The 15000-nt window shown below is 42.3% G+C and overlaps 1 protein-coding gene across 1 annotated transcript in view; it reads right to left on the bottom strand.

Annotated features, from left to right (window-relative positions):
• Nucleotides 1-9703: 9703 nt before the first annotated feature.
• The window catches only part of LOC106883288 (uncharacterized), an 85148-nt gene continuing 79851 nt past the window's right edge, over nt 9704-15000 (bottom strand). Inside the window, exon 2 of the mRNA XM_089359825.1 lies at nt 9704-12622. Within this exon, the coding sequence (XP_089215951.1) occupies nt 10503-12530 (2028 nt within the window). The 5' untranslated portion in view covers nt 12531-12622 and the 3' untranslated portion in view covers nt 9704-10502. The remainder of the gene's footprint in view (nt 12623-15000) is intronic.

Raw genomic sequence — 15000 nt, 5'->3', positions numbered from 1 at the left:
TGGCAATAAATAATTCTACACGCACATGTGCTCATTTTCCAGGATGCCTAGAATAAGACAGCCCTGTACACATGGGTGAGTCTGTTCGTTCGTATATATATATATATATATATTTTAATAATAAGGGTGAAAAATTGAATATTAATTTGATTAATATCAATTTAAAACTAGTGGCCTAGCATATTAAAATCTGAAGATTCAGAAAAATTATATTACGTACATATAAGAGAGATGACCATTTAGTGGACATCCATATGGTCTTACGACTAAGAAAAGATTCTTCTCAAGAAAATTCAGCAAACGCCAGAACGTATGCGAGCGAGACAAATGAAAAGATACGAGGAACTTTTCAGCACCCCATCGTATATATATATATATATATATATATATATATATATATATATATATATATATATATATATATAGATAGATAGATAGATAGATAGATAGATACATACATACATACATTGCCAATCCCTGTACATCGGACAAACGGGGCGGCGCCTGGCCGACCGATTCGCGGAACACCTCCGAGATATCAACGTCGGCAATGACACCCCGGTGTCACGCCACTTCCGTTCTGCCGGCCACTCCTTGCGGCAACACCTGTCTGTGTTTGGATTGTCCATGCACAGGGGCCATCCGGACTCCCGTTTGCGCCGTGAACAGGGATTAATCTTCTATCTTCGCTCCTTTGCGGCACATGGGCTCAACTCCCCTCCACTCTTCATCTAACCCCCTCCTCCTGTCTCTCTCCCCCACCCTCCCTCCTACCACCCATCTCTCCCCTCCCCCACCTCCTGCTCCGACTCCTACTTCTTTGTACGTCTCTTCACCTCTCTTCATACTTCTCTCCACTCCCACTTCTCTTCACCCCTACTCTTTCTCTCCTCTCTCTTACTCTCTCTCACTCTCTTCTCTCGTACTCCCCCTCTCTCACTCTTACTCTCTACACTCTTACTCTCCTACTCTTTCACTCCTCTTTCTCTCCTCTCTCTTACTCTCTCTCACTCTCTTCTCTCGTACTCCCCCCTCCCCCCTCTCCCGTACTCCCCCCTCTCTCACTCTTACTCTCTACACTCTTACTCTCCTACTCTCTACACTCTTACTCTCTTACTCTCTCACCCTTACTCTCTCACTCTCTTCCCCTCTCTCTCACTCTCTTTCTCTTCCTTTCTTCTTCCCCCCCATACCCCTCTTCCCTCTCTCTCACTCTCTTTCTCTTCCTCTCTTTCTCTTCCTCTCTTTCTCTTCCTCTCTTTCTCCCCCCATACCCACCTTCCCCTCTTTCTCCCCCCATACCCACCTTCCCCCTCTCTCAATCCCCCTTCCCTCTCTTATACCCACCCTCTCTCCTCTCTTCCTCTCCCCTCCCATACCCATCTTCCCCCTCTCTTACATCGACCTTCCCCTTCTCCCTCCTCGTCAACACTCCCTCATAAGCTCATCCCACCACACCCCAACACACTCCTACTCTACCTTCCCACTCCACCCCATCCAATTCCTTACACCCACCACCCACCCCTACCCACATACCCCACCCTACCCACATACCCCTACCTCTACCCCACACTCCACCCATGCCTTCCCCACCTCCCAACACCCTCACATCACACCACACCAATACCCTTGCATCACACCACGCACACCACACCAATACCCTCGCATCACACCACGCACACACTACAACTGACCAACTACTTTCCCCCTTTCTCCCTTCCCCCATTTTCACACTACATACGTCAAGATCACCAGCAGTCTACCTCCCACACACAGCCCCTCGTTCCCGATCACCGTTCGTTATCTCCCCCTTTCTTAGCTCTCCTGAAATAAGAATTTCTAACTTCCGGTCAGTCAGCCATTGTTATGATCGGCCATTATTATGATTGACCGTTGACTGAACACTATTCAATTTTTTTTCTCCGTGTTTTTCTCCTTGTCCCGTATTCTTTCTGTTGAAGAGCGTAGCTCGAAACGTCAAAGACTTTCCGTATTCCCGAGCGTCATACTAATATATACTTTTGTTATTTACACCACCTGTCCTCGTCTGTTGTTATTTTTTGTATAATCTCCCATATATATATATATACATACACAGACACACACACACACATCATCATCATCATCATCATCGTTTAACGTCCGCTTTCCATGCTAGCATGGGTTGGACGATTTGACTGAGGACTGGTGAAACCGGATGGCAACACCAGGCTCCAGTCTGATTTGGCAGAGTTTCTACAGCTGGATGCCCTTCCTAACGCCAACCACTCAGAGAGTGTAGTGGGTGCTTTTACGTGTCACCCGCACGAAAACGGCCACGCTCGAAATGGTGTCTTTTATGTGCCACCCGCACAAGCCAGTCCAGGGGCACTGGCAACGATCTCGCTCGAAAATCCTACAGGAGCCAGTCAGGCGGTACTGGCAACGGCCACGCTCAAAATGGTGCATCTCATGTGCCACCCGCACAAGAACCAGTCCAGGGGCACTGGCAACGATCTTACTTGGCTTGCCGGGTCTTCTCACGCACAGCCCATTTCCAAAGGTCTCGGTCCGTAGTCATCGCCTCGGTGAGGCCCAATGTACGAAGGTCTTGCCTCACCACCTCAGCCCAGGTCTTCCTGGGCCTACCTCTTCCACGGGTTCCCTCAACTGTTAGGGTGTGGCACTTTTTCACGCAGCTATCCTCCTCCATTCTCACCACATGTCCATACCAGCGCAATCGTCTCTCTTGCACGCCACAACTGATGCTTCTAATGTTCAGCTTTTCTCTCAAGATACTTACACTCTGACGGGTATTAACATTGACATTACACATCCAACGGAGCATACTGGCTTCATTCCTTGCGAGCTTACGTATGTCCTCAGCAGTTACAGCCCATGTTTCACTGCCATGTAGCATGGTTGTTCGTACGCATGCGTCATACAGTCTGCCTTTTACTCTGAGTGAGAGTCCCTTTGTCGCCAGCAGGGGTAAGAGCTCTCTAAACTTTGCCCAGGCTATTCTTATTCTAGCAGCTACACTTTCAGCGCACCCACCCCCACTACTAACTTGGTCGCCCAGATAGCGGAAGCTATCGACTACCTCTAGTTTTTCACCCTGGAATGAGATAGAAGTTGTTTCCTGTTTGTTTGCAGTCTTTATTGCACCTGAACATCTGCCACAAACAAAAACTAACTTGCTAGTTAACCTGCCTTTGATGTTGCTGCACCTCTTATGTGTCCATAGCTTGCACCGGGTACATCTTATAGAGTTACTACCTACTCCTTTTCTACATACTGAGCAGGGCCATCTACCTGAAGGGGTTTGTGTTTTATCTACCTTCCTACTTATTAGGATTTTGGTTTTAGCTAGGTTGACTCTAAGGCCCTTCAATTCTAGACCTTGCTTCCACACCTGAAACTTCTCCTCTAGTTCTGATAGTGACTCCGCAATTAGGGCAAGGTCATCAGCATAGAGGAGCTCCCAGGGGCAACCTGTCTTGAACTCCTCTGTGATTGCCTGGAGGACTATGGTAAATAATAGGGGGCTGAGGACGGAACCTTGGTGGACCCCTACCTCTACCCGGAATTCATTGCTGTACTCATTTCCAACCCTCACCTTACTGGCCGCATCTCTGTACATGGCTCGCACAGCTCTCACTAGCCATTCTTCTATCCCAAGTTTCCTCATTGACCACCAGATAAGGGATCGGGGGACCCTGTCAAAGGCTTTCTCCATGTCAACGAAAGCCAGGTACAGAGGTTTATCCTTGGCTAGGTATTTCTCTTGCAACTGTCTCACTAGAAATAAGGCATCAGTAGTGCTTTTACCTGGCACGAACCCAAACTGCATCTCATCTAAATTGATTCGCTCCCTAATTAGTTGGGCTATGACCCTCTCTGTAACTTTCATAACCTGATCTAACAGCTTGATGCCTCTGTAATTATTTGTATCTAAAGCGTCCCCTTTACCTTTGTAGCAGTTGACTATGATGCTGCTACACCAGTCATAGGGTATGACTCCTTCGTGTATCACCTGGTTCGTAATACGGGTGACTAGGCTATAGCCAACACTGCCAGATATTTTGAGCATCTCTGCAGTGATTCCTGATGGGCCGGGGGCTTTCCCGGTCTTCATACTCTTAATTGCTTTATCTACCCTGGTACTATCAACTCGGATAGCTGGTCCCTCTATTGGGTCGACATAAGGCAGGCTCTCTTTCTCCCATTCATTCTCTTTATTAAGCAATCTATCGTAGTGGCATCTCCAGACCTCTTTCTTTGCATCCTCATTTAATGCAAGCGTACCATCATCCATGCGAACACATTTCTCTCCTACAACATCACTATTCTCTCTCCTACACTGTCTTGCAACCCGAAATACCTCGAGTCTTTGGTCCTCACGGCGCAGAACATTGGCAAATCTTTCCTTATCTGCTTCCCCTCTGGCTAAATAAACCTGTCGCCTAGCCTCCCTTCTGGCACATTGGTACAATTCCCTGCTACCACCGTTCTTCCAGTCCTTCCAAGCTTGTTTCTTTTGTCTAATAGCCCTGTCTACCTCCTTGTTCCACCACCACGTTACTCTGGGTTGGGAGGGGACCTTACACCACCCACAAATCTGGTCGGTGGCTTTCAACAGGTTGTCCCGCAGAAATCTCCAATTGTCTTCCACGTTGTATGATGCTATATCCCCTTCTATTTCGTTAAATGCTTCAAGTAACTTGTCTCTAAGTCTCTGTCCGTTTGCAGGGTCTTTAAGCTTCCACACCCTTCTTCTCCAAGCCTGTCTAATTCTGGGCACCCATTTTGCCTTGATCCCAAAGTCGCTAACTACTAATCTATGTTGTGGGGTACATTCTTCGCCAGGGTAGGTTTTGGCATTTATAAGCCGCCCTCTTTCCCTATTTCTGGCGAGGATGTAGTCGATTTGGCTAGAGTGTCTGCCGGAGCGGTAGGTGACTAGGTGACTGGCAGGTTTCCTGAAGTTGGTATTGCAGACCATAAGATTGGTTGCATCACAGAACTCCAGCAGTCTGGTTCCCTCCTCGTTGCGGGAACCGAAGCCATAGCCTCCATGTATGCCATGGAAGCCCCCAGCACGACGTCCGACATGACCGTTGAAGTCTCCAACCACAAAGAGAAGGTCCCTGTCACTCGTCGACGAGGTAGTTTGCAAGAGGGTGTCATAGAATTGGTCTTTCAGACCATCTGGTAGCCCAGGTTGAGGTGCATAGGCTGAGATGACAGTAGCTAATCTATGATGAAGCACTAGTCTGATCTTAAGTACTCTGTCACTTACTCTAACGACCTCGATTACCTTATCCACCCATTTCTCCGCTAGAAGTATTCCTACGCCCCCGACCCCGTCAGTGTTCCCTGCCCAGAAAATCTTGTACCTGTGTTCTTTGCCTGTGAGGAACCTTGCAGAACCTCCTCTCCATCTTACTTCCTGGATGCAGCACATATCTACGCATCTCCGTTCAAGCATCTCAACAATTTCACCAGATCTACCTTTCAGCGTGCCGACGTTGAGAGTGCCAATCCTAACAGTATGGGTGTTGGGGGTGTGGGCCTGTAGCCTGGGAAGAGGAAAAGCAGTGTCGTGTACCTGAAAAGAAAACTTGCAATTGGAAGAATTCATAAGCAAAACATTACCTACAACCTGCAAACATTTCTCAACCTTAATGCGCTACCCAAAGGTAGGGGAGAGGATGGCCAAGGCCACTAGATGGGTTCCGGGAGACAGCCGAGGTTGACAGGATGACAAAGGGATGAACTTCCGGTGGAGGGGGCGGGATGACAGAGGAATGAACTTCCGGTGGAGGGGGTGGGATGACAGAGGAATGAACTTCCGGTGGAGGGGGTGGGATGACAGAGGAATGAACTTCCGGTGGAGGGGTGGGATGACAGAGGAATGAACTTCCGGTGGAGGGGTGGGATGACAGAGGAATGAACTTCCGGTGGAGGGGTGGGATGACAGAGGAATGAACTTCCGGTGGAGGGGGTGGGATGACAGAGGAATGTACTTCCGGTGGAGGGGTGGGATGACAGAGGAATGAACTTCCGGTGGAGGGGGTGGGATGACAGAGGAATGGACTTCCGGTGGAGGGGGCGGGATGACAGAGAAATGAACTTCCGGTGGAGGGGGTGGGATGGCAGAGGAATGAACTTCCGGTGGAGGGGGTGGGATGACAGAGGAATGAACTTCCGGTGGAGGGGGTGGGATGACAGAGGAATGAACTTCCGGTGGAGGGGGTGGGATGACAGAGGAATGAACTTCCGGTGGAGGAGGCGGGATGACAGAGGAATGAACTTCCGGTGGAGGGGGTGGGATGGCAGAGGAATGAACTTCCGGTGGAGGGGGTGGGATGACAGAGGGATGAACTTCCGGTGGAGGGGGTGGGAGGGCGGGTTACCGCCAGCGAGTAGAGAGGGCTCTTAATTGTAGATTTTAAATATTTGAGAGACAACAATGCATAAATCGTAATTTTTTAAAAGAGCAATGAATTCTGGGTGATTAGAATATAACGTAGCATGAATTTAGGAAGCTTAGAAAATGAATAAGCATGAATTTAAGACAACAACTGAATTCAATTGAATTTCATGGAGAGAAACAAGATAAATAATAAGGGACAAAACTAAAGCGCAAGGTATTGAGATGTTTGAGGCCGTAAATAAATAAAAATCTCTATCTTATCTGCATCTTGGGTATTTCGTCGTAGTACGTCAGCGAGATAATTTAGAATGGGTTTCTCATTTATATATAGCCAGAACCTGAAGACCTTAAAGGAAAAACTACGAAGGGGGAGAGAGAGGATGGAGGGGTAGACAGAGGCATGGCGGGAGAAAAGATCATCATCATCATCATCATATATATATATAAAGAGAGAGAGAGAGAGAGAGAGAGAGAGAGAGAGAGAGGGGGGACCAGTCAAGCAGCACATCACGCTGTAATTCTTGGGCTGAGAAATCAACACTTAAAAGCCATAATTTTAAGGAGCGATAAGAATTTTTGAATAAAGGAAAATGGGTAGTGGTGGTGGGTAGGTACCGCCAGCGAGTAGAGAGGGCTCTTAATTGTAGATTTTAAATATTTGAGAGACAACAATGCATAAATCGTAATTTTTTAAAAGAGCAATGAATTCTGGGTGATTAGAATATAACGTAGCATGAATTTAGGAAGCTTAGAAAATGAATAAGCATGAATTTAAGACAACAACTGAATTCAATTGAATTTCATGGAGAGAAACAAGATAAATAATAAGGGACAAAACTAAAGCGCAAGGTATTGAGATGTTTGAGGCCGTAAATAAATAAAAATCTCTATCTTATCTGCATCTTGGGTATTTCGTCGTAGTACGTCAGCGAGATAATTTAGAATGGGTTTCTCATTTATATATAGCCAGAACCTGAAGACCTTAAAGGAAAAACTACGAAGGGGGAGAGAGAGGATGGAGGGGTAGACAGAGGCATGGCGGGAGAAAAGATCATCATCATCATCATCATATATATATATAAAGAGAGAGAGAGAGAGAGAGAGAGAGAGGGGGGACCAGTCAAGCAGCACATCACGCTGTAATTCTTGGGCTGAGAAATCAACACTTAAAAGCCATAATTTTAAGGAGCGATAAGAATTTTTGAATAAAGGAAAATGGGTAGTGGTGGTGGGTAGGTACCGCCAGCGAGTAGAGAGGGCTCTTAATTGTAGATTTTAAATATTTGAGAGACAACAATGCGTAAATCGTAATTTTTTAAAAGAGCAATGAATTCTGGGTGATTAGAATATAACGTAGCATGAATTTAGGAAGCTTAGAAAATGAATAAGCATGAATTTAAGACAACAACTGAATTCAATTGAATTTCATGGAGAGAAACAAGATAAATAATAAGGGACAAAACTAAAGCGCAAGGTATTGAGATGTTTGAGGCCGTAAATAAATAAAAATCTCTATCTTATCTGCATCTTGGGTATTTCGATATATATATATATATATATATATACATATATATATATATATATACATATATATATATACATCTTTTCTTAGTGGTCAGACCATATGGTGTCTACCTCTAACATAATGGATGTCCACTTAGTGGTCATCCCTCTAATATGTATGTAATATATAAATATATTCTTTTATTCTTTTACTTGTTTCAGTCATTTTGACTGCGGCCATGCTGGAGCACCGCCTTTAGTCGAACAAATCGACCCCAGGACTTATTCTTTGGAAGCCTAGTACCTATTCTATCGGTCTCTTTTGCTGAACCGCTATTTTACAGGGACGTAAACAAATCAACATCAGTTTTCAAGCGATGGTGGTGGTGGGGGGACAAACACAGACACACAAATACATACACACACACACACACACACACACACACACACACACACATATATATATATATATATATATATATACATATATATATATGTGTGTGCATATGTGTGCGCGTATTTATCTATGGTTCAAAAGTATACAAAACAGACATAGACAGGTGAAGGAACAGCAAATGTGCATTAGCCTGACACGCAGGAAAAATGGAAAAGCCTCTGACGTTTGGCGCCGACGCTCTTGGACAGACAGAAATAAAGAAACAGATAGAGAAAGAAAAATAAAACGAGTCTGGATTAACTGCTTCATATGTCGAAGATATATATATATATATATATATATATATATATATATATATATATATATATATATATATATATATATATATATATATATACATATATACATATATATACATATGCATACATACACACATATATATATATATATATACATATACATACATACATATATATATATATATATATATATATATATATATATATATATATATATATATACATATACATATATATACATATGCATACATACACACACACACACATATATATATATATATATATATATATATATATATATATATATATAATCATAAATATATAGGGATTGACAGTAACCTGCTTCTCCAACATACTGAGAATTCCCTGCCCTGCATATATATATATATATATATATATATATATATATATATATATATATATATATATATACATATACATATATATATGTGTGTGTGTGTGTATGTACACATGTTTATGTATATATATGAAACAGTAAGTAACGGTAACGAATTCAAAAGTATTAGAAAAATAACAATAAAAACATGATAGTATGTTCAACCAATCATTTATACCATTTATATATATATTTATATATTTATAATATTTGTATACAGAATTTTACACACATCTTTACTGTCAATGATATTTGAGCCACATTTCATTGTGGCAGTAACCGTAGTAGTAGCAGTGGTAGTAGTAGTAGTAGTAGTAGTAGTAGTAGTAGTAGTAGTAGTAGTAGTAGTAGTAGCAGTAGTAGCAGCAGTAGTAGTAGTAGGTTCTCGTATCGCGTGCTTTTTGTTTACCTCTCCCTGTCGTCACCTTCATCACCATCAACAACCTGTTTGTTGTCTTACTTCTGCCGTGTCTCCTGCCAACGTCATGGTAATTGTGATGATGACGATGATGTCGACGACGACGATGATGACGACGGTGATGATGATGATGATAATGATCTCGACGATGAACGTTTTAGTATTCGTCATGGCTGAAATCATCGTTGTCGTCATCATCATCATCGTCATCATCATCATCATCATCAGTGTTCTACTCGTTGTCCTCCTCTTCCTTCCCTTCTTTTCTTCCTTTCCTTCTTTTCTTCCTTTCCTCCTCCTCCTCCACCACCACCACCACCACCATCACCATCATCGTTATCATTGTGACCAGAGAGCCTTACTCTTTGCCAAATAAGTAATATAAGAGAAGAACCATGTTAAGTAATCCCAAGGAGTATTTTGAGCAACAAATAAACTCGTCCACAGCAATATTTCGTTCTTGGAAATACCTGCAGTCTGTGTGCTGCTCTTTCTAGCGTCTTTTTACCTCACCTTCCCCTTTCTCTTCTTTCTTTTTTACCTGTTGTTCTTCTGTTCTTCGCCTCTTGTTTTTCTATTTCCCCTTTACTTGTCTTCTGTGCAGTCTTCTTCCTCGTCTTCTACTAACAGTAGTACCACTTCTACTGCAACTACTACTACTACAACTGCAACTACTACTACTACAACTACAACTACTACTGCTGCTGCTGCTACAGTTACTTCTTTCAGTTATTGTAATGAATCAGCATATCTTTGTATTTTATTTCTGTTTCTCACTCTCATTTCACTGCCATATTGATGTTGCTTCTGCATTTGTGTTTTGGGGGAGAGTTTTTGTTATGGTCATTATTGTTAGTATTATTATTGTTGTTGTAATTGTTTTTAGAATGTTTGAAAATAGTTTTTTTTTTTTTTTTACATTCATCATTTGTTTTTGTTTTTGTTATTTAATTTATCTTTGTCTTTTTTTTCTTTTAAATTAATTATTCACGGACTGAAATGCTGGAAAATTTAAAGTACATAATTTAAAAAAAACATAGAAAAACTTCCAACAAACTAAGAGAGTTTAATTATATCATAGAAGATATTTTGTGTAATAGACTGGTGGCTGAGGAATTAAGGACGAGAGGCGAGAGCAAAGAACGATGACACGTCAAAGGATTCTGTGAAAGAAGAGCTGTCGGCCGTGAAAAGAACACCGCTGCAGCTTGGTTTGAAAGAGAGGATTGTGCAGCTGCTGCTGCTAGCATACTGCTTGTGTTTGGTGCTGGATTTGTTAGATTTGGATGCGAACTGTGATGCAAACCAGCGCTACCATTCCCGGGTGAACTGATTAGTCTTCCGCCGAACGAAGAACCGGAAGATGGAAGTGAAGCACCTTCGTGTAATTTTCGCATATGTTTCTTTAGGTCAAAATTTCGACAAAACCCTTTACCGCATATCTGACAGGTGAACGGTTTCTTTTCGTTGTGGGTATGCATATGAAAAGTGAGGTTGTAGATCTGGTGAAAGGCCTTGTTGCATACAGAACATTTGAACTGTTTTTCGGAGCTGTGTGTCAATTTATGATTTTTATAGTTACCTTTCTGATGGAACCCTTTACCGCAGTACTCACAGACGAATGGCTTGTAACCCTGGTGTATACGCATGTGTGTGTTCAGCGTGGAGCTCCGGTTAAAGGCCTTCCCGCAAGTGTTGCATTTATGTGGTTTTTCCGAAGTGTGTATAATCTTATGACGGCACAGAGTACTGGCTTGTCGAAAACCTTTACCACATACTTTACATATGAATGGACGAGCACCAGTGTGCACAGGCATGTGACGTGTTAGGTTATAGTGGGCATTGAAAATCTTGCCACATTCGGGGCACGTGAACGTCTTCTGTGTCTTTAAACTGTTTTTCTTTGCTACCAAAGATCGCCCTGCCATCAGAGAAGAACTGTTGCTGGTATTGGCAATATTATTCGGCGATACCAAAGCTGAGTCCGGTGAACCGACGGCAATTGTTGATTTAATACTAGATCTTCCATCTTCTCCCTGCTGACTAGAGTTACAAGAACTGTTTAAGCTCTCATGTTGCTTGGAACTCGTAGAGTTCGGCGTCAAAGCCAATGGAAGAGCAGAAGCATCCGAATAAACGTTACTATTTTCGATAAAAGATTTTCTTTGCGACGAAGAGCAATGTGCATTTGGTGTTAGACTTTGTGGACTTTTCCATACACTACTACCATTCATGCTGTTACTATTTACGGAGCACCCGCTGCTTATACCATTCTCAGATACACCACTGCCGATAATGGAATCTTTGCAGGCATAACCTCCTACGTCAACAATTAAATTTTTATCGATGGCCGACGAATATCTGGATGCATTATGATGTAATCCCTGAAAACCTGTATTTTTAAACATATTGAGAGTCTCCAGATTTCTGTCTTTTCTGATGGAGTTCGAATTAAATAAAAAGGGATATTGCCTAAGTATTTGTGTCTGGTAATCATTTACGTTAGCGTTTCGAGGTAACGGAAACGCTGGATGGAGGTAAGGTGCATAAATAACTGGGTCCCTATAATCTGAAGGATTACTAATTAAGTTTAAGCCTGCCCGTCGTTGGAGATCCGTATTAAAGAAGATACTCGCGTATGCAGATCCATGCATTGACGGATTAAACACCGATGTTGGAACCCATAACGAATCGATGTTTTTCGACTGAGTTTTGTAACCATTGTGTCCACTGACCTTAAGAATGTTGTTGTTGCTGTTATTGTTGACGATATTATTGGTATTGTTAATGATGCTATTGTGAACATTATGATTATTGTTAGAAGAGTTAATGTTGTTGCTATGATTGTTGTTGATGCACACGTTACTGTTGCTATTATGTTGGTTATTGTGTAAATGCTGTTGTGGAGATAGATCTTTATTAGTCCGCTTGGACGGCGTAAATTCCATAATTTTCTCAATGGAAAATGTCAGTTCAGCTTTTGAGTTTTCACTGTTTCTATTGGAAGGCATGTGCCTTGGAAGTTCCTTTTTGATCAATACTGACGAACGAGGCAAGCTACCCTCCATACTTCGACCGCTGCTACTCTCTTCATACATTTTCAATAGCTTTACTGGCTTGTTTGTGAAGGAAAATATTTTTCAATTTCGATTGGTTTCTTGTAAAATCTCACTGGAGTAGATAGAAATATCTGCAAATAAAATAAAAAAAATGAAAATTATTAAATCAATCTATATATGACACACACACACACACACACACTTGCCTACAAACATACATACACACAAACATAAACACATGTATATATACACCTTTATTCTTTTATTACTTATAGCCCTGGAGGATATGGCCATGGTGGAGCACCGCTTATGCTATTGGTACTACCCCAACAGAAATTGGTAAATAAGGCTGTTTGATGCCAGTGCCCTTAATTGCGTTTCTTATGTGACGTTGATTCACCTGGAATAACATAGTTCTTTGCATACATATGTGTGTGTGTGTGTGTGTAGCATTTAGTAAGCAGTAGTGTCGTTGAGTGTATCCAAAAAACCAACGAGTGATCCATTCCTGGGGAACAGGGGACTATAATGAGGTGACCGTAACTCAATGCCAACGATTTCGTTCTCGCAAAGGATTTGGGCTAGTTTTGCCAACGGATTATGAAAATTTACTTCACTGCGCTGCTGCTAAAATATTTGAAACACAAGCCTCCCATTGACCCCACTTCATAAAACCCTTCTGCCTGGCCCAAATGAAACTTTTATTACGTATAAATATCATTGTTTGGCGTCAAATGCCTGAATGTCATAATTCTCTAATGTTCTTGGTTCAATCAGCCCTCGCTTCTCTCCACATTCCTCTTAATCATTCTGAAATCACTAACATCCCGACAAAGTGTTCCCTATAATCAACTATAACGCACACGCGCACACGCACCACGAAAATTGGCCTACATCTAGCTAAGTCGTAATCCTATATTAATTATCTTCACATTCCAACGAATCAACTTTTCCTGTCGTTTTGACCAACCATTCATTTGTAGTCTGAGATTTCCGATAATTCTGGTCAATCATTGATCATATAAAGCTCGAAAAGAACACGATGAACAGCTAATTCAGTGCAGTTCAATAAACATCAAAGCTGTCAGGCTGTAGTGGCGAACAGTTGCTATCTCCCAGTGTTTCCAAATGGCCACAGAGCTGGTGCACATACCTATCGAGCTATAATATGCCATACACATGCTTCCACTTCACAAGTTCAGATGGCTACACACACTCGCCTGTCTGTATATGTATACGTGTATGTGTGTGTGTGTGAGTGTGTTGGGTTTGTTTCATCTGAGGTGAAGTTATGTGGTTACACAACAGCATAATGAAGAGACATTATGCGTTTATTATAGAATCATTATTATTTGAAAGCAAGTTGAAATAGCTTTGTTTCCATGAATGCACGTATCGGCGAATGTAAGGGTGTGTATACGTGTCTGTATGAATGTACAAGTTTGTGTGTGAATACATAGGTATATACATTCCTACGTACATATTCAATACATATACATACATATATACATGGAAATATACATGCACTCATACTTATCTTCGTACGCACTTACGTACCTACGTACGTACATAAATATATGTAAATATATATTCTTTTATCTTATTCTTTTACTTGTTTCAGTCATTTGATTGCGGCCATGCTGAAGCACCGCCTTTAGTCGAACAAATCGACTCCAGGACTTATTCTTTGTAAGCCTAGAACTTATTCTACCTGTCTATTTTGCTGAACCGTTAAGTTACGGGGACGCAAACGCACCAACATCGGTTGTCAAGCGATGGTAGAGGGACAAACACAGATACACACACACACACACACACACACACACACACACACACACATGCACACACACACACACGACTGGCTTCTTTCAGTTTCCGTCTACCAAGTCCACCCACAAGTCTTTAGTCGGCCTGAGGCTGTAAGCAGAAGACATTTGCCCAAGGGCCCACACAGTGGGACTGAACCCAGAACCATGTGGTTGAGAAGCAAACTCCATATATATATGTGTAGGTGTGTATGTGTGTGCGTGTGCGTGTGTTTGTACGTAACATATTTAATCAACAAGCGTGAGTTCGACAAAATATATTTTGTTTCACCCGAAGCTTTGTGAGGGACACGCGCATGCATATCCACACGAGTCTGAGTAGCTAATGGGTAACTATGCTTGAGAAAGGGAAAACAACTCAACACAAATGTAAAGAGGTGTTTCTTATGGGCATTAGAAAGTACAAGGATTTACGATATCTAGTAGTTTCATTCTTGGAATTAGACTAGAGAGAGACATGATCTGTGCGTGTGTGTGTGTGTGTGGTTAGTGAACGTGGGGTAGTGAACGTGGGGTAGAGAATATTATGTGGAGGTGGGTTGGAGGTAGATAAAATGGGTGGACAAGAATAACGTTATAGGTGAAGTGTCCCCTAACAGAAATATGCTTGGCAAGTTTAGCTTGGCACCTTGGGTAAATATCTTCGACTATAGCCACCGGATCACGAAAGCCCTGTGAATGGA

Source organism: Octopus bimaculoides, chromosome 11, assembly GCF_046866305.1.
Source record: "Octopus bimaculoides isolate indiv1 chromosome 11, ASM4686630v1, whole genome shotgun sequence".
In the NCBI taxonomy this organism is placed as follows: domain Eukaryota; kingdom Metazoa; phylum Mollusca; class Cephalopoda; order Octopoda; family Octopodidae; genus Octopus; species Octopus bimaculoides.
This window is presented reverse-complemented; position numbering and strand designations above follow the sequence as displayed.